The 26070-nt window shown below is 38.6% G+C and overlaps 1 protein-coding gene across 2 annotated transcripts in view; it reads left to right on the top strand.

The window, feature by feature from the left end:
* Positions 1-26070, top strand: part of WDR70 (WD repeat domain 70) — a 267755-nt gene that overhangs the window by 211750 nt on the left and 29935 nt on the right. For both annotated transcript variants that reach the window (XM_068990587.1, XM_068990588.1), the window contains 3 exons: positions 7855-7954; positions 11321-11405; positions 13507-13645. In XM_068990587.1, the coding sequence (XP_068846688.1) occupies positions 7855-7954; positions 11321-11405; positions 13507-13645 (324 nt within the window). The remainder of the gene's footprint in view (positions 1-7854; positions 7955-11320; positions 11406-13506; positions 13646-26070) is intronic.

Raw genomic sequence — 26070 nt, 5'->3', positions numbered from 1 at the left:
TTCTCTAGCCAGGTTCCAACGGCAGCCAGGCTTCAGTAAGATTGGGGAAGGGGATACTCTGTGTTACAGTTTTTAACCCAAGCGACAGTGTCTGGTTCCTCATATTTCACCTTTTTTGGCTTCTCTCCATTTTCCTTCACTCTCCACATAAACAAGGACTTGGGGGATGGGGTGGGTGGTGTGTGAGCCGTGGCCCCCAAAAAAGATTTTATTCTTGGTTTGATTTGAGGGACAAAAGAAATGTTTCTGAGCATAAAATTGAGCTCTGAGAAAGGCTGCTGAAAGAATGCTTATTGCTTTTAAACTCTGTTTTAAAGGCGATACAACATATTTTCACAGTTTTTGTTTATCAAGCAATTTCAAGGTAAAGAGATATGATTTGAGATTCAACCAAGGTGGCATGAGTCCTGCTACTGATCTTAAGCCTAGAATGATTACTCATCCTCTCTGAATCTATTCCCTTATCTATGAAATGAAAAATGTACCTACTTGGCAAGGATTTACATGGAGGAATAAAAATAGTCTATGTAATGCACCTAGCACAGTGCTTGGAACACAGCAGGTTCACAATACCATGATTATTGGCCAACACTTACTGATTGTTAGTCTCCTTTCTAAGGACTTACCTGAACTTTCTCATTTTATCTTTACAATAACCCTGTGAGGTAGGTAGTGTTATTGATCCTCCTTTTTCCTGACTGTTAGGTAGCTAATAAGTGGTAGAGCTAGAATTCATACTTGAGCAGTCTGACACCAGACTGTGGGACTAACCATTTTGCTTCCCTGCCTCTATTGCAGATGTTTTTTATCCTTGATCAAGGAATTAATGTACTAGGCTTTGGTGCTCAGAAATTAAGAAGTAGGAGCACATGTTAAATTGACTGACCGTCATATGCAGGCACTAGGCTAGGCATTTCAAAAAGACTTTCCCATTTTAGTTACTATTTAATCACTGTTTTTATAACATCTAAGGATTCATGAAATTTTCTAGAACCCTACAGATAGAAGCTGCTTTATTTTGTATTAAAATAGTGCAGCTCTAGTTTACCAGGATTTTTAAATTACAGATCTCCTTCTGGAAGGTAGGTTATCACATTGTTATTTATGGAAGAAACACTAATGAGATGCTAGGTTGACAGATGATACAAGATATGTGGTACCTTTGCTTCAGTTCAGTTCACTTCAGTCACTCAGTTGTGTCTGACTCTTTGTGATCCCATGGACAGCAGCCCGCCAGGCTTCCCTGTCCATCAGCAGTTCCCAGTTCAGTTCAGTTCAGTTACTCAGTCAGGTCTGACTCTTTGCGACCCCACGAACCGCAGCATGCCAGGCCTCCCTGTCCATCACCAACTCCCGGAGTCTACCCGAACCCATGTCCAACGAGTCAGTGATGCCATCCAACCATCTCATCCTCTGTCATCTCCTGCTCTTCCTACCCTCAGTCTTTCCCAGCATCAGGGTCTTTTCCAATCTGTCAGCTCTTTGCATCAGGTGGCTAAAGTATTGGAGTTTCAGCCTCAACAGTAGTCCTTCCAATGAACACCCAGGACTGATCTCCATTAGAATGGACTGGTTGGGTCTCCTTGCAGTCCAAGGGACTCTCAGGAGTCTTCTCCAACACCACAGTTCAAAAGCATCAATTCTTTGGTGCTCAGCTTTCTTTATAGTCCAACTCTCACATCCATACATGACTACTAGAAAAACCATAGCCTTGACTAGACAGACCTTTGTTGGCAATGTCTCTGCTTTTTAATATGCTGTCTAGGTTGGTCATAACTTTCCTTCCAAGGAGTAAGCGTCTTTTAATTTCATGGCTTCAATCACCATCTGCAGTGATTTTGGAGCCCGGAAAAATAAAGTCAGCCACTGTTGCCACTGTTTCCCCATCTATCTGCCATGAAGTGATGGGACTGGATGCCATGATCTTCGTTTTCTGAATGTTGAGCTTTAAGCCAGCTTTTTCGCTTTCCTCTTTCACTTTCATCAAGAGGCTCTTTAGTTCTTCACTTCTGCCATAAGGGTGGTGTCATCTGCATATCTGAGGTTATTGATATTTCTCCTGGCAATCTTTAGATTCCAGCTATGCTTCATCCAGCCCAACATTTCTCATGATGTACTCTGCATATAAGTTAAACAAACAGGGTGACAATATACAGCCTTGACATACCCCTTTTCCTATTTGGAACCAGTCTGTTGTTCCATGTCCAGTTCTAACTGTTGTTTCCTGACCTGCATACAGGTTTCTCAAGAGGCAGGTCAGTTGGTCTGGTATTCCTATCACTTTCAGAATTTTCTACAGTTTATGGTGATCCACACAGTCAAAGGCTTTGGCATAGTCAATAAAGCAGAAATAGATGTTTTTCTGGAACTCTCTTGCTTTTTTGATAATCCAGTGGATGTTGGCAATTTGATCTCTGGTTCCTCTGCCTTTTCTAAAACCAGTTTGAACATCTGGAATTTCACAGTTCACGTATTGCTCCCAGATCCTACTCAAACTCATGTCCATCGCATTTGTGATGCCATCTAACCATCTCATCCTCTGTTGCCCCCATCTCCTCCCATCTTCAGGCTTTCCCAGCATCAGGGTCTTTTCAAATGACTCAGTTCTTCACATCAGGTGGCCAAAGTTTTGGGGCTTCAGCTTCAGCATTAATCCTTCCAGTGAGTATTCAGGACTGATATCCTTTAGGATTGACTGGTTTGATCTCCTTGCAGTCCAGGGCACTCTCAATAACCTCCTCCAACACCACAGTTCAAAAGCATCAATTCTTTGGCATTCAACTTTCTTTATGGTCCAACTCTCACATCCATACATGACTACTGGAAAAACCAGAGCTTTGACTAGATGGACCTTTGTTGGCAAAGTAAAGTCTCTGCTTTTTATATGCTGTAAAGGTTGGTCATAGCTTTTCTTCCAAGGAGCAAGCGTTTTTTTAATTTTATGGCTGCAGTCACTATCTACAGTGATTTTGGAGCCCAAGAAAATAAATTCTTTCACTGTTTCCCTATTTATTTGCCATGAAGTGATGGGAGCAGATTCCATGATCTTAGTTTTTTGAATGTTGAGTTTTAAGCCAGCTTTTTCATTCTCCTGTTTCATTTCATCAAGAGGCTCTTTAGCTCCTCTTTGTATTCTGCCATAAGGGTGGTGTCATCTGCATATCTGAGGTTATTGATATTTCTCCTGGCAATCTTGATTCCAGCTTGTGTTTCTTCCAGTCCAGCATTTTGCATGATGTACTCTCAGTTCAGTTCAGTTCAGTTGCTCAGTCGTGTCTGACTCTTTGCGACCCCATGAATTGCAGCACACCAGGCCTCCCTGTCCATCACCAACTCCTGAAGTTCACTCAAACTCACGTCCATCGAGTTGGTGATGCCATCCAGCCATCTCATCCTCTGTCGTCCCCTTCTCCTCCTGCCCCCAATCCTTCCCAGCATCAGAGTCTTTTCCAATGAGTTAACTCTTCGCATGAGGTGGCCAGAGTATTGGAGTTTCAGCTTTAGCATCAGTCCTTCCAAAGAACACCCAGGACTGATCTCCTTCAGAATGGACTGGTTGGATCTCCTTGCAGTCCAAGGGACTCTCAAGAGTCTTCTCCAACACTACAGTTCAAAAGCATCAGTTCTTTGGTGCTCAGCTTTCTTCACAGTCCAACTTTCACATCCATACATGACCACTGGAAAAACCATAGCCTTGACTAGACAGACCTTTGTTGGCAAAGTAATGTCTCTGCTTTTGAATATGCTATCTAGGTTGGTCATAACTTTCCTTCCAAGGAGTAAGCATCTTTTAATTTCATGGCTGCAATCACCATCTTCAGTGATTTTGGAGCCCAGAAAAATAAAAGTCAGCCAGTTTCCACTGTTTCCCCATCTATTTGCCATGAAGTGATGGGACCAGATGCTGTGATCTTAGTTTTCTGAATGTTGAGCTTAAGCCAACTTTTTCACTGTCCTCTTTCACTTTCATCAAGAAGTTAAATAAGCAAGGTAACAATATACAGCCTTGACATACTCCTTTCCCAATTTGGAACCAGTCCATTGTTCCATGTCCAGTTCTAACTGTTGTTTCTTGACCTGCATACAGATTTCTCAGGAGACAGGTTAGGTGGTCTGGTATTCTCATCTCTTGTAGAATTTTCCAGTTTGTTGTGATCCACATAGTCAAAGGCTTTAGTGTAGTCAATGAAGCAGAAGTATATGTTCTTCTGGAATTCTCTTGCTTTTTCTATGTTCCAGTGGATGTTGACAATTTAATCTCTAGTTCCTCTGCCTTTTCTAAATCTAGCTTGAACATTTGGAAGTTCTTGGTTCATGTACTGTTGAATCCTAGCTTGGAGGATTTTGAGCATTACTTTGCTAACGTGTGAGATGAGTGTAATTGTGCAGTAGTTTGAGCATTCTTTGACATTGCCTTTCTTTGGGATTGGAATGAAAACTGACCTTTTCCAGTCTTGTGGCCACTACTGAGTTTTCCTAATTTGCCTGCATATTGAGTGCAGCATTTTAACAGCATCCTCTTTTAGGATTTGAAATAGCTCAACTGGAATTCTATTACCTCCACTAGCTTTGTTCGTGGTGGTGCTTCCTAAGGCCCACTTGACTTCACACTCCAGCTATTTTTATGCTTGATTATAACTAAGCTTAAAAATAGATTCTCAATGAATCTGTTGAATCCCCTATCTATTTAGGGGGACCTAGGGGTAGATTTGATTGGAGAAGGAAATGGCAACCCAGTCCAGTGTTCTTGCCTGGAGAATCCCAGGGACGGGGAAGCCTGGTTGGGCTGCTGTCTATGAGGTCTCACAGAGTCAGACACGACTGAAGTGACTTTTCAGCTTAGCAGCAGGGGTAGATTTGAGAGGACAGTTAGATGTTAGTATGCCTAGTTTGTTAAATAGCCTAGCATTTGTCTAATCTTGCTCTCAGAGTTTGATTTTTGGTAATATCAACTTTCTGAGAGGAGGTGCCCACTACAGAGTGAATAAATGTGTGCTGTGGACACAAGGCAGGGAGATAGTAGGTTAAATGCAACTCAGTCTCTTTGGGAGTTGGAGGAAAAGGGTAAGAGTGAAAGGAAGATGTGTAGGGCATGTTATTTGCAAGATTAATAAACTATTTAATATGGAACAGAAAAATTAAGCCTGTTGACCACGGTCGAACTAAAATGTAGTAAGCTGAAATTTTAGGTCAGGTTGACTTGGCTCTAGGACCAGTTTTCTTTCTACTGAATTTTCCCCAGTTTTCAGCCTAGCAATTTATTTAAATTCTCTCATTTAAGATAGTTTATTCCACTGTTTTTATTAATTACAAAGCATGTTTTGATGCTTTTCAGGGCTGTCTTTCCTCTTGCATTGATAGATACATATTAGAGTGATAGAAAGTTATTGGAATCTGCTGGATGTAAACTCGTGGTTTACATGGTTTACTCTGTGGTTACCACCATAGAGTGTTTGGATTATTTAGAAATTACAGAAAATGGTATATTTTTGAGACTTTGAGGAAGACGTCATATTTTTCTTTGAGAATTTGACAGTCTCTGTTAGAGAGGAAAAACTAGGATTAGCATAGCCAAAGAAGGCAGGCCGAGAACTCACAAGGAGATGTTAGAGGGAGGGGAGCCTTGGATCCACTTTAAGAAAGGCGTTACCGTTAGAGCCCCCCAGACAAATGCACTAATGTTGCTTGTGTCGCAGTGAGTTCCTCACTGCTGGAGGCTCTGTGCCCAGCTGCTCAGAAAGGGTGACTTTACCAGTTGGAAGTTTGTAGGGAGGGCCTTTAAAACGAGGTTTTTGTGCTTGCATTTCCCAGCTCTGTGAGTGTTTGAAGCTTGATGTTCTCCAAGTCTAACATAAGAATAGGAAGCGTATATAAAGGAGCTAACAATCTCAACTTCCTTAAAAAATGATGTACTTTGCCTGTGATGATTATAAAAGGTGTTAAAGGAGAAGTTGTAGCTTTAGATTTCCCATATTATGCCAGAAGTGTTTTTCAATCACGTTGACTTTGTTTCAAAATGTAGGTGTATTTTTCATTGCAGATTGTCCATATATTGATGTTTTATACAAATTTAAGATCTCTGGTTATCCAGTTTATTTCATGGAATAAAACTTTTGTTATTGGTTAAAGTGAAGTAAATGGGTATTTTAAAAGCCTTTTGAATTTTTTTCCAGGATTAAAAAAAACTATATTCAGGTAAATTAAGATTTTACATATAGCTATTATATATCATTTCTGTATGATGAAATAAAATATTCCTGCTACAACTGTTCTTGTCTGGATTCAGAAGAGATGTTAACACTTTGCTTGTCTTTGCAAACAGGTTCATCCTAAATTCCTCTCTAAACAGGGTGGCAGAGGTTGGGATGTTTAGATAGCATCACTGAATCAATGGACATGAACTTGAGCAAACTCTGGGAGATAGTGGAGGACAGAGAAGCCTGGCATGCTATAGTCCATGGGGTCTCTGAGTTGGACATACTTAGTGACTGAAAAAAGTGAAGTTAATAATTGAAGAGCAGATTTGATATAAAAATCTCAATCAAAATGAAACTGCCTGCTTGCTCTTGGGTTCATGCTGAAGTTTATATGATATGGCTACTATGGGTTCTGTACCTTTTAATGTTCTGTATCCCACCTGATTGGTATATTATATGTGCATATTCAGTCGCTTCAGTTATGTCCGACTCTTTGCAACCCTATTGACTGTAACTTGCCAGGCTCTTGTGTCCATAGGATTTCCCAGGCAAGAATACTGGAGCAGGTTGTCATTTCCAACTCCAGGAGATCTTCCTGACCCAGTGATCGAACCCATCACTTGCATGTAAGATCAAACCCATCACTTGCATGCAAGATTGAACCTGTCTCTTGCATCTCCTGCATTGGCAGGCAGATTCCTTAGCACTGTGCCAGCTGGTAAGCTGTTAACAGTAGCCAAGTCTCTGGTCACCTACCTGTCTTACTAGTCTTTTATAGTCCAGGAAAAATATTTCTGTTTCCTCTTCCTATATCTAGAGTTACATTATTACAATCATTGATCTCATATAGAACTACACATCTGACTAAATGCTTCAAGTTGCTTAATCATCGTTATTTTTGCCAGAGGCCCAGTCACACATTTGGTGATACAAGAAATGACAGTTTTGCAAAAGAGGTGATATATAAACAATATAGTTAGCAGTATTAGTAAGGTCATAAGTAAGAATTTAAGTCAAGAACTTCCATTAGGTACAGGTACTTAAGGTACTTAATTCTCTGTGCTTAGTTTTCTAATCTGTAAAATGCAGATAATCTTGCAGAGTAATTGAGAATACCATAGGCAAAAGATAGTGAAGGATATAGTAAGCACTGAGTAAGGTTAGCTGTCATCATTATCAACAGCCTTATCCTACGCGTGCACTAAAGATGGTTCAAGACTTACAGCCATGTGCACAGTGTCTGACATATACTAGGAAGGCGATGATATTTTTGCATTAATAATATATTCATTAGTAATTTTTATTTATATTTATTCATTCAGATAACTATAGGAAATGGTCCCTAAAACTTTAAGTATAAGAAGAAGAACTAAGTGTGGGGCTAATCTTGTGTTGCTCAGAGCTTGCTGAGGCAATCTGAAAAATACCTCCTACTACTTGAACTTTAACCTTGTCTCTTCCTTTCTCTTATTAAAGCAAAAGGATGTTTTAAAAGCCCTTTGAATTTTTCCAGAATTTAAGAAAAAAACTATATTCAGGTGAAATTATAGCTGTTATGTATCATTTTCTGGATGATAAAATAAAATATTCTTGCCACAAAACTGTTCTTATTGGGATTCAGATGAGAAGTTAGCACTTTACTTGTCTTTTCAAACAGGTTCATCCGAAATTCCACTATAAACAAGCTCATGACCCAGGCACAGATACTTCTTGCGTGACTTTTTCCTATGATGGTACTGTCCTTGCTTCTCGTGGAGGTAGGTTAAAAGCTTTCTTCTTGATGTGTTTCTATACGTAAAATGATCATATTTAGCACTAACAAATATCACACTAATAGCACTTAGTAAAGCTAGCTGTGCTTTTGTTAATGGCCTTTGCCAGTCTAGTTTTTTTCATTACAATGCATTTTCAGTATGGCAATATTATTTTATTGGAAATTACCAAGTAAAATTTAGAAAATATGTACTTTTTTGCCCCAGTTTCGATTTTACCTCCAAATTTCATCAGTGTTTGGAACCTCTGAGGATGACCTCTGCTTCTACATTATGGAATTTTGTAGATGATATTCTGTCTTTTTTCTATATTATTTTATAGTTCTGGGTCTTGTATTTCAAACTCTTCTATTTGCCGACCATTGATTTTTTTTTTTTCAGTTTAAATACTAACTCAATTTAGTTAATAAAAAGTTGTATATCTGGATGTTATTTTTTAAATAGTTATGTAATCCTCTGTGATTGTATTGTATTGACAAGTTGACTTATCCACACTCACATGGTTGAGTGTAGGTTGTTTCTAACTTTTTGCTAAATCTTTCTCAAATGAATAAGTGGTATACAAGGAAATAAGAGAAGAGTAAGGGTAGCTTATGAACAAAGCGTTAGGGGGAAGTGTGGGGTGTGCCTGAGAATCTTCTAGTAGGCCTAGTTTTGGGGAGAGGAAAGAATCAGGCTTCAGGAGGTTGGAGCCATGTTATAGATGGCCTTAAATATCACATAAAGGATTCAGTCTTTATTCCATAGACCAAATGAATCTAGCAATGTTATATTTATTCTCTCACATAGTTTATTCACATCATTCATTTTCACTTAACTACTGTATGTTGAGTAACCACTCTGAGCTAAGCATTATGCTAGGTGCTTGGTATAAACTGTGGACATCACAACGGAGTTCCTTTCCTGAAAGAAGAAAAGACCCTGGTGCTGGGAAAGATTGAAGGCGGGAGGAGAAGGGGACGACAGAGGATGAGATGGTTGGATGGCATCACCGACTCAATGGACATGAGTTTGAGTAAACTCTGGGAGTTGGTGATGGACAGGGAGGCCTGGCGTGCTGCTGTCCATGGGGTTGCAAAGGTCTGGACATGACTGAGCGACTGAACTGATCTGATAGGGTTTAGTGAAAGTGAGGAAGACAGACGTAGCATGGCTTTCCCCTTAGTTTAACTGGTCCGTGTTCCTTTACCCTTGGGGAATCCATTCCAATTCTTTCTTCCCAGGAAGCCTTATATATTTTACCCTCACGTAATTTTAAAAATCAGAGCACATGCACATGTATTTTCTATTTATGGTATACATGGCAAAATGGATATGCATAAAAATATATATTTTGGCTCGGCAATTCTAACCAATTTTTGTTTTGTTTTAAAAAACTTTTTATTTTGTGTTGGAATATAACCGATTAGCAATGTTGTAATAGTTTCAGGTGGGTAACAAAGGGACTCAACCATACATGTACATGTATCCATTCTCCCCCAAACTCCCCGCCCATCCAGGCTGCCACATAACATTCATCACAGTTCCCTGTGCTATACAGTAGGATCTTGTTTAACCTGCTATCTGAGTCCTCAGATGACTCTTACTTAATACTATATACTGTATTCCTTGTGGGTTTCCCAGGTGGCATTAGTGGTAAAGAACCCACCTGCCAGTGTAGGAGTCATAAGTGACGTGGGTTCGATCCCTGGGCCAGGAAGATCCCCTGGAGGAGGGCATGGCAACCCATTCTAGTATTCTTGCCTAGAGAATCCCATGGATAGGAAGCCTGGGGGACTATGGTCCATAGGGTCACAAAGAGTCGGACACGACTGAAGTAGCTTAGCACATATGCACACACTATACTCTTTACTTACAAGCAGTGATTTTTAGCCCAAGAGTATATCTGAATCTCCAGGAGGGCGTTTAAAATGGTAAGTGCACTACTTGAAAATTCTCACAGTCACTCATTCTTACATCTCTAGAGTGGTACATCCAAATCTCCTGGGTAGAGTGGAGAGAAACAAGGGGAATAAGAGAGGAGCATACTTTAAAAATTCTTCCTGTAGCGTTTGAAATAGGTCAGCCCTACCCAGTTGGCTATTACTGCCTTAGAAGTATGAGATTAATTCCATTTCAGTCAAAGACATTTTAGTGATAATTTTTCCTTTCCCCTTCCATCCTGTACTAGCTATTGGGTAACATGTCATCAGCAGAACATGTCTGCTGTAGTCCATCATTTTCTTTCCTGGATGTATAGAATATGCCAGATGGACATTTCTCTGTTCAGCAAAGTCCTCAGGGTGTTGTGAGGTGCTCCTGCTAGCTCCAGAACCTGCCAGGCTAGCTAAACTGTTTAATACAGATTAATGTTTTCTTTTTGTTTGAGGATTGTGAGGATGGGTAACCTTTTTTTAAAAAGGCTGAAAGCAAAAACATGGATGTTACCAAGTTCTTCCAGTATAAGTAGGTCTCTAATCCAGCCAGTTGTGGATTAGTGCACCTGCCAAAAGTTGGATTTTGGAGGCAGGGTCGCAGGAGAGAGAATGGGGGTTTTTATTGAGCTCTCCACTCACCTCACTTGCATCTGATACTAATTCCTTATTGGACCGCAGGGATTGAGGCAGGTCTCAGCTTTGGACACTGGGGAGCAAGAACAGCAAAGGTATTACTTATAAGAGTTCTGGCTTTCATTATGGACAGGAATTAGTTAGTAGCCTTATAGAAATATTTCAAAAGTGATTCTTTAAAGAACATTCATTATACTTTAAATGGCTTGGAAAAGCTGTACTCCCCAGCAAGGTGAAGAATGAGAGGCACAAATTGAGTTACCCTGCAGGGAATGGAATCACGTGGCTCACCCTCATTAATGTTAATGGATATTTTCACCCACACACAAGTGGGAAAAAGAATCTGTTGTGAATTGCACTATTTTCAGTCCTGATGGTTGTTAAATTAATATCTTCTTAAGAAGTCAAGTTTTGCACAAATACACCACAGGGAAACCACCATCTGCTCTGCAGACAGTCACTCTTTAGAGATTCTCCAGGGTTCCTCCTAGCCTACAGATGCTACATCAATCTGGAAAGTAACTTCTAGGAGGCTAGTTCATTATCCGGTACCTTGGTACTGTTCTCAGGCTCCCCAGTTAAACAGTAAAACATGTTATGTGCATCCGCTTCCTTCTTCCTTCCCTCCTGCCTCTTCCCTTTCTCTCTCCCTCCCTCCCTTCCTCCCCCACCTCCTCTCACCCGTCCTATTCTTAAAGTTATATACTAAGTTTAGCAAATTCTAAACATGGAACTGGTTTTTGTTTTTTTTTTTTTTGCAAAATTTATTTTCTGTCTTTTTTTTTTCTCATTCCTCTATCAGGTGATGATACATTAAAATTATGGGACATCCGACAGTTTAATAAGCCACTCTTTTCTGCCTCGGGTCTTCCCACAATGTTCCCAATGTAAGTAGCATATTTTTAATATTTGATAAGCACAGGAGAATTGTAAAGGAACTTCATGTTAGTTTATAGTATATGTCTTAGATCATCTAGAAAAGGGACTAGAGAGTGATTGAAATAGGTTTTTGAAAGATGCATTTTATTTTTCCTTTCATTTTGTATGTTCTTCAGAATATAAGATTTTATTTTTGAAGTTGAAATGATGTATGTTCATGTGTTTGTGTGTATGAATATGTACATTGTGTACGCACTTAGGGTCTTGAGATAGTAAAAACATCTTCAAGGATTGTTCTTTTGATAGTGTATAAATGACAGAGTAGGCCTGTTTTTATTTTAAAATTTGAATCCTCATACCATTAAACATTCAAAAAAACTAAAATCATGGCGGGCATCTGGTCCCATCACTTCATGGCAAATAGATGGGGGAAAAGTGGAAATAGTAACAGATTGTATTTTCTTGGGCTCCAAAATCACTGCAGACAATGACTGCAGCCATGAAATTAAAAATTGCTTGCTCCTTGGAAGAAAAACTATGACAGACCTAGACAGCATATTAAAAAGCAGAGATATCACTTTGCTGACAAAGGTCCATCTAGTCAAAGCTGTGGTTTTTCCAGTAGTCATATATGGATGTAAGAGTTGGATCATAAAGAAGGCTGAGCACCAAAGAATTGATGCTTTTGAACTGTGGTGCTGGAGAAGACTCTTGAGAGTCCCTTGGACTGCAAGGAGATCAAGCCAGTCAAACCTAAAGGAAGTCAACCCTGAATATTCATTAGAAAGACTGATGCTGAAGATGAAGCTCCAATATTTTGGCCACTTGATGTGAAGAGCTGATTCATTGGAAAAGACCCTGATGCTGGGAAAGATTGAGGTCAAGAAGAGAAGTGGGTGACAGAGGACAAGATGGTTGGATGGTATCACCGACTCGATGGACAGGAGTCTGAGCAAACGCTGGGAGATAGTGAAGGACAGGGAAACCTAGCGTGCTGCAGGCCATGGGATCTCAAATAACCAGACATGACTTAGTGACTGATCAACAACAGCCATGAAAGCAATTTTTCATAGTTACTGAACCTTTTATATTATGTCCTCAATTTTTCTTATCATCATTCCAATCAATAATTTGGTAAACTTCACTTATTCAGACTGTCTTGCTCTGGGTAGGTGAACACTATAATCTCCATTCTGCTAAGTTGATAACTGAAGCTTTAAAGATTTTTCTGCAAGCAGCTGAGGTTGGGATTTGATCTCTAAGTCCCACAGTTGGTGCCTAAGCAAAATTTTCTATTTTGGTTGAAATAAAATTTCACATCTGTATTAAATGATGACCAGCAAGGAGAGCACAATGGTAATGGAAGCAGCAAATGGAGGAAGCTGTATAATATCAGAGCACTAACTCCAACATGGCCTGTGGCCCATGGTGTTTATCTGTTAAAACAAACAGATGGACAAACAAATGTGAATTTATAGCCAATGTGAATGTTTTGAGCCTAGTGCCTGCCACAAGTAATGCTAACTGCATAATGTCTTTGGCTCATGTCTTAGGTTATTCACAGTCAGATGGCTGGACCTCTCATCCTCAAGAGCTGTTGAATCATAGCCATCAGTTAGGTTCCAGCGGTGCAGGCTGCTCCTCATTGCTCAGTGCTTGACTTGACAAAACTCAAATTATCTGAGAGGTAGTGCTAATGAAAATAGTTCTCAAACTGGTCAAAATCATTACCACTTAGACATTAGTCATACACTGTCTATTTGTGTATAGACAGGATCAATGTCAATATTGAGTTTTTTCCCACACTCTGTTACCAGTAAAAGATACTATAATATTTAGAAATTAGAGCACATATTCTGGAGTCAGACTAATCGAACTCCAGCTGCACCGCTTACTTTTGTGATCTTGGACAAGATTCATTTCACTTCTTTCCGCCTCAGTTTCCTCATCAGTAAAATGGGGAAATTAATGTAAGTGCCTGATGTATTACAAACCCTGTATAAGAGTGGTCTCTTTTTACAATGATGTTGATTATGTTTTATTTAACTCATTACTGCTGCTTTGTTGTGGGGTCATAAACCTAACCTTATAAACTCTTGTTGTCTGTAGGACTGACTGCTGTTTCAGTCCAGATGATAAACTCATAGTCACTGGGACATCTGTTCAAAGAGGATGTGGCAGCGGCAAGCTTGTCTTCTTCGAGCGCAGGACTTTCCAAAGGGTGTATGAAATAGACATCACAGATGCGGTATGTACTTTCTTTCCTCCCAGCCTTGAGAAGGAAGTGAAGCTTGCCTCCTAGCCATCTTTGGTTTTGGTTTTGAAACAGAACATAAGCTCTTGCCCTTCCAGTGCTGTGGTAGCTGCTTTTTTTTCTCCAATACAGGAATTATTAGTAAGTATGTTGCAGAGTGGCTTACCTACACTTTACCCCCTGCTGACCCAGTATTTCCTGTGGGCACACACCACAGTCAGAAGTTCAGCTGGGCCTGGGATGCTTACCCTCTCTACCAACCAGTTTCAGGAGAGGAGAGGCAGATCATCATGTAGCATGCAGAAGGCAGCGTCCCACAGTGTGTGATTATAAGGATTCAGGGATTATGGACAGAGTGAAAAGTTACACCCTCAGAATGTGACGAAGCATATCATTATTTGAAATCTTTGTCAGAATTTTCCTTGTCAGAGTTGTCATTGAGGTAAGGTATGGCTTCTACTGAGTTTAATTTCTGTTTCATTATTGGAAGTTTAAAGCATTTCAGATTTAGCTACCAAATCCCCACCCCCTTAGGTTTTCTTTACATATGTATGTGAGTAGGAAAACACCACCATGTGAGCATGCAGGCATTCATTCATTCATTGATATCTAGAGAGTGGAGCTGTATGTAATACAGTAATAGTGAAGATTCCCAGAAGAAAATCTGAGCTCCTTTAAAGTCTTTTAAAGTATGTAGTATTATTTAGGTGGGAAGGCAAATCATTGTTGTTTTTTGAGTACAAAACAGGCCAATTAATGTCTGTGCAGATTTTCTTTGGCTCACTATCAGATCCTTTTTGTAATATCCTGTCTTAAGCATTGCTCTTCTATAGGTTTCTCCAGTTATTTCAGCTCTTTGTAAACAATTGAGACATACCATGTACTTACATGATTCAGACCATCGGACCACTGTTTTTAAATCACCAGCAAAAAATTCCTGTCTCTAGTGTTCTAGTATTACTATGGAGTCTTAAATTGTAGGCCCTAAATTTGAAGCCATGGTATAGTTAGTTAGAGCCAGTGAACTGACAATGAGACTAATTCTAGATGAGTACCTAAGATTTATAGATTCTAATCTCATGACATAATTTGAAATATGCCAGCACAAATAATACTTTGTTGGGGTGCATCCTGAAGGCACCTGAAACACTGGAATCAAAGAAAAACACTCTTTTTAAAAAAGCTTTTATTTATTTATTTTAATTGGAGGCTAATTACTTTACAATGTTGTAGTGGTTTTTGCCATACATTGACATGAATCAGCCATGGGTGTACATGTGTCCCCCATCCTGAACCCCCTTCCCACCTCCCTCCCCATCTCATCCCTCAGGGTCGTCCCAGTGCACCGGCCCTGAGCGCCTTGTCTCATGCATCGAACCTGGACTTAAATTAAGTCTTAATTTAATTAAGTCTTAAACTTTAATCTCAAAATATGAAATTATTATGATTGGTCACTCCAGAAATAAGGTGTTTATTTTTTTAATGGCTCTCGATGACTATGCCTCTCAATATTATTCATGGGGTTATATTTTTAAAATAAAATTTAAATGTAAATAAATTAAGGGATATAGAAGTATGATTGTACTTTTAAAGACATGTGGATTGGATGTCTTAAGTTTACAGATCATGCTGTTTGTTGTGTTGCTCTGAATTGCTTTTCTAGCTAGATCTTTTTCTCCGTACCAGTTGCCACCACTTCACCTATTATATATTTGATTTTTGTCTGTCTGCTTTCACCAAGATGTAAGCCCATGAGGGCAGAAACTTTATCTGTTTTGTTCACTGCAGAACCCCAATGCTTAGAACAGTGCCTAGCGCACAGATGGCGCTGGTTTATTGAATGAATGAATGGTATACTTGGAAAGTGCGAGTAATGCATGTTATAGACCACAGGTGTGTCTTTGAGGAGTAAGGCAGGAGAGAAATATCTGGAGATGGAAAGGTAAACTGACCTTGTATACCATGATAAGAAAGTGACTTTATCTTATGGCCTTTTTTTTTTTTTTAAAGCAAAGGAATAACACATTCAGAGCCAGGTTTTAGAAGTTAATTTTTATTGAAGTGTGAAAGTGAGATTTCCAAGATATAGTATTTATTTATAGTAATTTAGGAGACTGGGTCAATCAATGTTCCCTATGATTTAAAAAAAAAAGGTTTTAGAAGAAAGACACTGAGTCTGTCGGTGGTATGTTGAATTTAAAGCACCTTTAGGATGTCTGGGTGGAGATGTTCAGTTGACAGATGAGTAGATAACTTTGGTGCTTTAGAAGAAAAAAAGCACAGTTTGGGGGAGAAGTATTTATGGTTCACAGCTGAAATGTTGGTGGCTGATTAGTTCGATCACAGAAAAGGGCATAAAGGTTAGAGGAGATGAGCCCTGGGAAACCAGAGCATTTTAGGGATGAGCAAAGTGAAAAGAAACAAACAGGAGAGTGAGTTCATTAAGGAAATAGAATTTACCATATATTGAATTATCTTCAGAAAGTCAGATAACAGATTTTGAGATCCATTTTAATAGATGGATGAAAAGAGCGCTTCAAATAGGGACAACACCATACACATTAAAGTGGCCTTTTAAATTATTGATTTAGGATTTGTCTGGGTTTTTTTTTTTTTTTTTTTTTTGGTTGTTAACATCAGACAGCATTGTTTTCTGTTTATATTGTAAAATGGTCTGCTAAAGGGATTTTAAACTGCCCCTTTGATCTTTTTTCTCAAGTTTTACATCTTCTTGGAATGTAAGAAGATAAACAAATTCATTCTTCGGGATGGATAAAGAGGCTGGACACTGTGCTAGAGGGACCAAAACCCACCTCTTTTATTTAATTGTATTTTTGTCATTAAAAACCAGATATGGATACCATGATATTGAGGGGGTGAAATGAATTGGGAAATTGAGATTGACATGTAACACTACCATGTATAAAATAGATAACTAGTGACAACCTGCTGTATAGCTCTAACTCTCCTCGGTGCTCTGTGGTGACTGAAATTGGAAGGAAATCCAAAAAAGAGAGTATATATGTATACAGATAGCTGATTCACTTTGCTGTACAGCAGAAACTAACATAACATTGTAAAGCAACTATATTCCAATAAAAATTAATTTAATAAATAAAAACCTGGTTCTCAAATCCCTGTTGTAAGAAATGTCAATGTGACTGTTAAGGAACAAAAAGACCAGAATTGTCATTTCTTTGGAAATGCCACACACTGGTAAAATAAGGTACTTATTACTCTATTGGATTTTAATTTAGATAGAAGACAGCATCTCATATTCTTAACATCAGCATTTAGTTGTTTGCTTTTTTGACCTGGCACAGGCAGTGGATGTGTTAGAGCTGTCCTGAAGCCATTTACTTCAGTGAAGTATGATTTTCTCACAGTCTTTTTAAAAAATAAATAAATCCCTAGATAGTTATATACTGGAATGCCAAGCTCACAACGTATATAGAGAACCAAACACTGTTTTCAGTTAGAGAATGTTAATCTGTATAATTAATTTCCTAATAACTACAAACTGTCCTGTAATCTTAACAGTAAATATCTTTTAAAAATATAACAGTTATATTTTCCATATTTATGTTTGAAACAAATTTTTAAAAAATGTTTTAGTTACACACTGCATTGTCATATTTTTTGAAAATTTTTCTTTCTCTGTTCAGTGTAGAGAATCTCAAAACTCTTCAACTAGCAGATGACAAATGTCTGATATTTACTAATTTTACTCTGTGATGTTTGTAGACATTTTACAGTTCTGCTGAAATTATTTTTAGATGTTTCCTTTGTAGTCTAATTTTGTTTCTTCAAGTTGAAAAAAATGCATATCCTCATTTATTATCTAATTCTTTGTAATTTGAGTAATGTGCACAGCCTCTTTTTAAAGATAAATTCCAGAATATAATTTGATCTTAAGTTTATAAGCTTGCTTTTGTGTTTGTGTAAGAGGGGACCCTAGAGTTTTTATATATTGTGTAAACAGCGTTCATTACTCTATTTTATGTGGGGGAAAAGCATTGGAGAAAAGGGATGGACAAAATGTAATTTGAGATGACCTATCTTTTTTTTTTTTTTTTGAGTAATTACGTTTGGAAGATACATAGGAAATTTTCAGTCTTTTCAAAGTTCCAAGTATTTTGGGAAATGCTTTGAAATACATTTTAAACTATTGTTAGCTTAGTGATTTTTCATCAAACTATGCTTTGTTGCAGAATAACTAATAGAATTTCCTTTTTCCCTCATATAAATAAATCAAGGGACATGGTGTATGCAGTTGTGCTAGCATATTACCACTGACACTGTCACCCAAGCATAGTGAAATAAAGCTGGTTTGACCTGGCATTATTGAAATGGGGCCTCTTTTGCTCAGTTACTTTGGACAGTAATTTAAGAGATACTTACTTCCCTTAAGTAAGCAGGGAAAAAGAAATTTCCCACTTGATCCTGACTTTTCTTCTAGTTTGTTTGTTTGCTTAAGTCGTTTTTTGAGGAACCTCAATGTCTGTGAACGCTGACCGAACAAAGCGAGGAGAAGAAAAAACTAAACCTCTATTTTTAAAACATAGCTATAGCATCTCACACAGCTGAGCTAGCATTTGGCTGCTGAACAGAAGGGAAGGTTAGAGAAACTTGATTTGGCATTTTCAACTAGACTGCCTTAGGCATTTCAAAGTTGATTGAGAATCCTAGTACCCATATAAGAAAGATTATAGTAAAGGTCTTTTAAGGAAGACAAGAATTCATTTGTGATTATTTAAAGAGTTGACTCATTGGAAAAGACCCTGATGCTGGGAGGGATTGGGGGCAGGAGGAGAAAGGGACGACAGAGGATGAGATGGCTGGATGGCATCACCGACTTGATGGACATGAGTTTGAGTGAACTCCTGGAGTTGGTTATGGACAGGGAGGCCTGGCGTGCTGCGATTCATGGGGTGGCAAAGAGTCGGACTGAGCGACTGAACTGAAAGAATATTTGATTATCTTTAGGAACATTTTTTAATCATTGAAGAGACCAGATGGCAAAGAACAAGGATTATCGTAGAGTTCTACCCTTGTTTGTTCTCTGGAATCTTTTCCTCGGAGAGATGAAATTTGGATTCTTCACACTTACTTCATGCCTACCTATCTACAGGCTATTTTCTCTACCCCTTAATTATCATGGTTGCAAAATACATGATTATTGTTAAAAGCATGTTAATTAAGTAATAGTTTATATATTTACCAAAAGGTGGGAAAGTTTCTTATTTCAGACCCATTTATCTGACTTATAAAGATAGCTTATTGCATAAGAAGGTAAGGTCCATATTGTGTAAAAAAAAGAGATTGCTTTAAGAAAACAAAATTTCCATAAAAATACCAACTGTGTTTCCTTCTTTAATTTAGGTGAAGTTCTGAAGAGAACTTGAGTTCACATTATTTTTCTTCACCTTGTAAGATCTGACTCTTGCTATGTACATACATTCTTCCTATATACATTGCAATGAGGACATATCAGAGTAGCCTTTTCTATATATAATATTATTTATTGAGTTTTGGCTCTGCTGGATCTTTGTTGCTGGCAAGTGGGGAGCGGGGGCCTCTCTCTGGTTGCGGTGGGTGCGTGGACTTACTGCAGTGGCTTCCCCTGTTGCACAGCACAGGCTCTAGGGCGCCAGCTTCCGGAGTTGCAGCTCCCTGACTTTAGAGCACAGGCTGAGTAGTTACGGCACGTGGGCTTAGTTGCTCCATGACATGTGGGATCTTTCCAGATCAGGGATCGAACCCTTATCTCATGCATTGACAGGCAGATTCTTCACCACTGAGCCACCAGGGAAACCTCAGATTAGCTTTTTTTTATTTTGAATTTTTCTGATTATAAAAGTAGTATAACAATATAGAAGAGATCACTGAGAAAGTATCATATCATATTATCCACAGACTATACCAAATATGACATTTACATTAAAAAATTTTGATATCCAAAAGATTGCTATATGTGTTAATATGACATGAAACATAAAATGAAAGGATTACCACTTCCATTTTATATTAAAGTTTTTGTGTTCTTATTAGAAGAGAATATTGTTTTCTTGAATCCAAAGAGATTGAAGAGAGAGAAATGGATATAATGGGGCCATGAAGTAATAGGCCCTTCATGAATCTAGCTGTTTATCTTATTAAGTGTAAGGGACATGCTGACTCTTCACACTGCAGTTACCCCATGTTATTTGTACACGTGAAGGAGAGCAGAAAGGCCATTCAAATGAATGGATATTCCAGGGAGTCCTCAGAATTGGCTTTGGAATGTGTCTTTGTTCTCATATTTGAATACAGATATAGCTAGTCTGGGAATTTACTCCAAACTTAATGAATTAATGAAGCTGTGCCTGTGAACGCTTGTCTCTGAAGGAGCTGAAGAACTCCTCTGTTCTTCTGATTTATACTGGGAATAGACTAATGATCTGTCTTACTAGTCCCAGCTCGGGCCGAATCACACCTCTTTAAATGTTTTCTAGAAATAGACAAGTCAAGTGGTCTCTTTGCCCAATCAGGAACTTAAGGAAAATAGTGCACAGAGGGAACTTGAGCTATAGGCAGTGCAAATGCCAATTGAAAATGAAAGAAAGACTATATTTGGCATTTATCTGCTTTCTAAAATACAGTGAAACCTTTTTTAATGTGAAGCACAAGGGAATGGAAAAAAATGGGCTTTGAGTTAAACTAGCTTTCCATTATCTGATTTTTATTAAAGAGCAATCAGGCTGCTTGGTTGGCTAGGAAATAGCAGTTGCTTTGAATTATGTATTATTTTGAATAAAGCAATATCAGCTTAATGAAATTCACTTTCTTGGGAAGATTAAACAATGTAAATTCTAGATGGATCCTGATCAGTATGTTTGTATTTAGTAAAATGTGTCTCTTCTCCCATTGCCAAATGATACGACAGTATACTCAACCTAGGTTTATTGAGCATTTGCTCACTGGGAACAAAAAAGGGTGTGTGTGCACTGTGTATTTCCTGGCCTTCTGAGTTATATTAATATTTGATAGGGAACCTGGGAGTAAATAGAGGATGATGGAGTTTCAGTGTCAGTTTGCCAGCACAGCAATTACATAGTTCTTTTTCCAGTACTGCCTTTTTCCTGGGTCCTGAGCTAACTTCCAGCCTGGTAACTAGGATAATGCTTTACTGTAAAGCACAGTGATCAGTCAGTGCCACTTTCTGTAAGAATATTTTCTTTAATTAGCAATGAAAAGAGATGCCATTGGGCTAGAATGGAAAAACAATATTGAGATTTTACTACTTTTGTGATTTGACTTACTAAACCCTTTCTTGAAATTTCCTGAAGGAGGCAGCATACAAGCCAGAGTTCAGTTTTTAACAGTGACTGGAACTCAGCTGGAATCTCCTGCTATGTTTACCTCACAGTGTACAGGACACCAGACTGCTGTCTGTAAGGTGTGATTAAATTACTTCTCATTGCACCTAACAGTATTATATTATGGATGTTCCAGCACAGCAGTTCTCAGGATTTAAAGAGTGCAGTTGAGTGTTCATCTGTAGGCATACGAGAGTAGAAAGGAAAGAAATCACCAATTTCATGGTGCTTTAACTGTTAATGTCTACCTTAGTGGTGGTGGTGGTTTAGTCGCTCAGTCACGTCTGATTATTTGCGACGGACTGTAGCCCACCAGGCTCTCTGTCCTTGGAATTTTCCAGGCAAGAATACTGGAGTGGGTAGCCATTTCCTACTCCAGGGGATCTTCCCGACCCAGGGATTGAACTTGTGTCTCCTGCATTGCAGGTGGATTCTTCACTTGCTGAGCCACTAGGGAAGCCCAGCATCTACCTTATCAAATCTTAAAATGTTTCACATAAGGAAAATGAAAGGAACAAGTTTAGTAGTACTGATTATTATTTTTAAAGTGATTTTTGGCCCCTATAGGTTCCTGTAGTCCCATCAGTACAGTCAGGATACAGAACAGTTCCGTCACCCCCAAACACTCCTTTGTGCCATCCCTCTGTAGTCACACTCTCACCCCTCTCCCACTCTCAGCTCCTTATCCCTGCTATTCATTGGTCTGTTCTTTATCCCTTTAGTGTTGACTTTTCAGGAATGTCATGTACATGGACTCATAGTGTGTGTAACCTTTTTAGATCAACTTCTTTCAGCAGCATCCTTTGAGATTCATTGAGGTCAGCTGTGTGTATCACTGACTTGTTAACATTTTATTGCTTAGTGGTATTCCACTGTGTGAATACAGCACAGTTTGTTTATCTATTAAAGGACATTTGATTATTTTTAATTTTGGGAGATTTTGGCTAGAGCTGTTGCAAGCATTCATTTGTGGGCTTCCCTGGTAGCTCAGCCCTAAAAAATCTGCCTGTAATGCAGGAGACAGGTTAGATCCCTACGTCAGGAAGATCCCGTGGAGAAGGAAATGACAACCCACTCTAATATTCTTGCCTGGGAAATCCCATGGACAGAGAAACCTGGCAGGCCATGGGGTTGCAAAAGAGTTGGACATGACTTAGCAACTAAACCACAACAATAGCAATCATTCATTGTGTGAACATAATTTTTCACTTCTCCAGGGCAAATACCTAATAGGCTTGCTGGGTCATATGATGAATGTATATTTATTTTTATAAGAAACTTCCAAGCCATCTTCAGATAAGCAGTATTATTTTGCATTCCCACCAACAGTATATGTGTTTTTTACTTGCTCCGCATCCTCACCAACATTGTATTGTAACATTTTTATCTTATATATTCAAACAGGTAATTTGAAATGCTTTCTCATCATAGTTATAATTTGTGTCTTCCTAATGACCAGTGAGGGCTTCGCTGGTAGCTCAGCTGGTAAAGAATCTGCCTGCAGTGCAGGAGACTCTGGTTCAGTTCCTGGGTCGGGAAGATCCCCTGGAGAAAAGGATAGGCTACTCACTCCAGCATTCATGGGCTTCCCTGGTGGCTCAGGCGGTAAAGAATCCGCCTGCAATGTGGGAGACTTGAATATCTTCATGTGTTCATTTTCTGTGATTATGTCATGCTGGGTGAACTGCCTGTTAAGTCTTTTGCTCAGTTTTAAATCAGGTTTGTTTCTTAGTGTTAATTTTGAGAGTCTTTTATATTTTCTAGATACCAAGTTCTTGGGATATTTTCTCCTGGTCTATTGCTTGTTTTTTTCTTTTTCTTAATAGAGTCCCTCAAAGGAAACTAATTTTGATAAAGTCTAAATTATCAGTTTTTCTTCTTTTATAGAATGTAGTTTTGCTGTCACATCTAGGAACTCCTTGACTGACCCCAGCTCATGCAGATTTTCTTCTGTGTTTTCTTGTAAAAGTTTTATGGTTTACTCTGGTTCTTTTTGGGTGTGTGGTTTATTTTGAGCTAATTTTTGTGTTATAGAATGAGCTATAGTTGAGGCAGGGCCAGGACTAGAGTCAGACTCAAACACAAAATAGAAGAAGGTATCAAAAAACTCAGTAATCAAAACAAATTAACATTTTAATGCAACATTATAAAAAATAAAATTAATGCAAAAAATTCATGACAAGTAAAATTCCAATACTCTAAATAAAAATGGGAACAGTAACACTACTATTTCAGGCCATATTGAGTGAGACAAAAGGAAAACTAAGTTGAATTGAGGCTGTCTTAATTTAAAATTTTGATATTTTGTTCATCACAGTTTTTTTAGGGGGCCAGGAGGTAGGGTGAAGTACCAGAATTGGGGGAAATAGTAAACTTGATGCTGCTTCAGTGTAGTTTGAGTTCTGGACTAATTTCCCAGTCCACCTACTCCTACTTACTTTTCAAAATCCTCAAATTTGGGTTTTATAACTGCATTCAGAGAAAGAGACAGAGTGGAATGTGATCCCTCTATTTCACCCAGCACCAGGAAATTTTTTTTTTAATTAAAAAATGATAACAATGATGGGAAACACTGTATGAAATACAGTGTTTAAATAGTATTTAAATAGTTAAATAGTACAAATTGCAGCAGATGTGCCTAAGAGGAATTGTTTAAGATCACCACACATTTGCAGGGACATTCACATTATAGGAAATAAATTGATCTCTCTGGTCCTAGTGCAAGTCCCCTCTCCTATGCTGGTGATAAGTTCCCTTCATGTAAGTACCACCGCAGAGCTGCTGGCTTTTGCTTCATTAGCTGGGGCATCAGGCATATTGTGACTTTGCTTTGTGCTTAGTCACTCAGTTGTGTCCAACTCTTTGTGATGCCCTGGACTGTAGCCTGCCAGGCTCCTCTGTCCATGGGGATTCTCCAGGCAAGAATGCTGGAGTGGGTTGCCATGCCCTCCTCTGGGGGATCTTCCCAACCTGGGACCAAACCCAGGTCTCCCACATTGCAGGTAGATTCTTTACCATCTGAGCCACCAGGGAAGCCCATGAATACTGGAGTGGGTAGCCTATCCCCTCTCCAGGGGATCATCCTGACTCAGGAATCAAACCAGGGTCTCCTGCATTGCAGGCAGATTGTTTTTGCTTAGTGTCTCAGTATTGTTGTCCAGAGCCCATCTTCTTGCCTACCTGAGGACTACGACTCAGCTCTCTTATATGAAAATTAGACTTTTGACAGAAGATTTTACAACCTCCCTAAAGAGTTCATTTCCGTTTATAAAAACTCTCATTACCATCAGCTGTTTTTTTCCCCTTTACTTTTAGCCTACATTCTCATGCTTAGAGCCCACGTCCTTTACTGTAGTCCTCAAGGAATTGGAGAACAGCTGGTCAACATCCTCTGTTTCCTTGAAGATTATAAAGTTACTGTTCTGTCTTCTCTTGTCTAAGTGAACCAAACTTAGTTGATATTGTTATTTTAACATTTTCTTGTGGGTTGTATTTTCTCAACACTTCTGTTTTACCTTTGATATGCTTTTCTCAATCATTTCTAGATTCTCCAGTGAGCAAATTGGAGTAAGGGGGCTCCTTGGTGCCATGTGAGTGGCCAGAACGTTATATTCCAAAGAGTTAGAACAATATATGACACATAGTAGGTGTTTGGTGAACATGTATTTGTTAATTTTGCTTTACCTTTTATTATATTTTATTTTAGTATATTCTTATTGGTACTTAATATCATAGCCTATTCCATGCCAGCTTCTCTTGCTTTTGTTTTTTATTAATAGTTTTTTCTAATTAATTTGGAATTTCAGAACATAAATATGTTTTCTTTTAGATTCGATGAAAGAAGTACAGATTTTGTCTGCTTCTTTAAAACTTAAGATGATCCTTTTTCAGTCTTACTAAAAATAGCTATGTTTTGAGTTCAGTAGAGGAAGCAGATTTACTGTGGATGCTTAAAATACTGGTAATCTAAAACTGTAATGAATATAATTTGCTTCGGTTGTTATATTGTTAATGAGTATGATCTGTTTCCTGGGCCTATTTTGTAGAACACACTCTGCTTTGAAGTAAAAATTGTTTGTTGGAATTTGTCACTGTATTTTATCGAAAGTCCAGTCATTATTCTTCCTTAGAAGAGAAGACAAATTCTCATATGCTTATCGGCTCATTTCTGTTCTTATTTCCAGTCTCTTTTCAAAGCACAGTTTATAAATTTAACCAGTAGACTCTTAGTTCAGGAGCGGTTATTTAGATTTTCTATTCAACATTCTCTTCTTTGAAATAATGTTTACTGTAGGAATCCTGTTTCAAAGCCTATAGTGAGTTGTCTTTTCCTATAGTTATGTATTTGACAACGATCTCATTTCAGTTCAGTTCAGTTGCTCAGTCGTGTCTGACTCTTTGTGACCCCGTCGACTGTAGCACGCCAGGCTTCCCTGACCATCACCAACTCCCAGAGCTTGCTCAAACTCTAGTCCATCGAGTAGGTGATGCCATCCAACCATCTCATCCTCTGTCGTCCCCTTCTCCTCCTGCCTTCCATCTTTGCCAGCATCAGGGTCTTTTCTAAGGAGTCAGTTCTTTGCATCAGGTGGCCAAAGTATTGGAGCTTCAGCTGCAGCATCAGTCCTTCCAATGCATATTCAGGACTGATTTCCTTTAAGATTGACAGGTCTGATCTCATGAAGAGCCTATCAGATCCTCCTTCAGGCTTCATAAATCACTGAAGAATGAGGAGTCAAAGAAAGTCTTATTCAGTTTCATAGTTTATTCATTTTCTAGTGTCATTTAACTCTGCAACATGCTGTATTAAAAGGCATCCTCTGCTTACTTGGTGTCAGCAGTCTTAAGGAAATGTTTGTGTTACTGTTTTACTTCTATTTGTAGTACTTCAAAACAAGAGAAATAGTGTTTCCCTTTTGATTAATTAGAAACTTTTTATTTTCATTCTCTACACAAGAGTTTGGTGTTTTATATAATTGGCATTTAAGCAAATCTATATACTTCCTTGTATAGATGGGATTGCCATAAATGACAAACCCGGACGAAGACTCACCTAATAGA

Source organism: Capricornis sumatraensis, chromosome 18 (genome assembly GCF_032405125.1).
Source record: "Capricornis sumatraensis isolate serow.1 chromosome 18, serow.2, whole genome shotgun sequence".
In the NCBI taxonomy this organism is placed as follows: Eukaryota; Metazoa; Chordata; class Mammalia; order Artiodactyla; family Bovidae; genus Capricornis; species Capricornis sumatraensis.
Note: the sequence above shows the minus strand (reverse complement) of the source record. Positions and strands in the feature narration are given on the sequence as shown.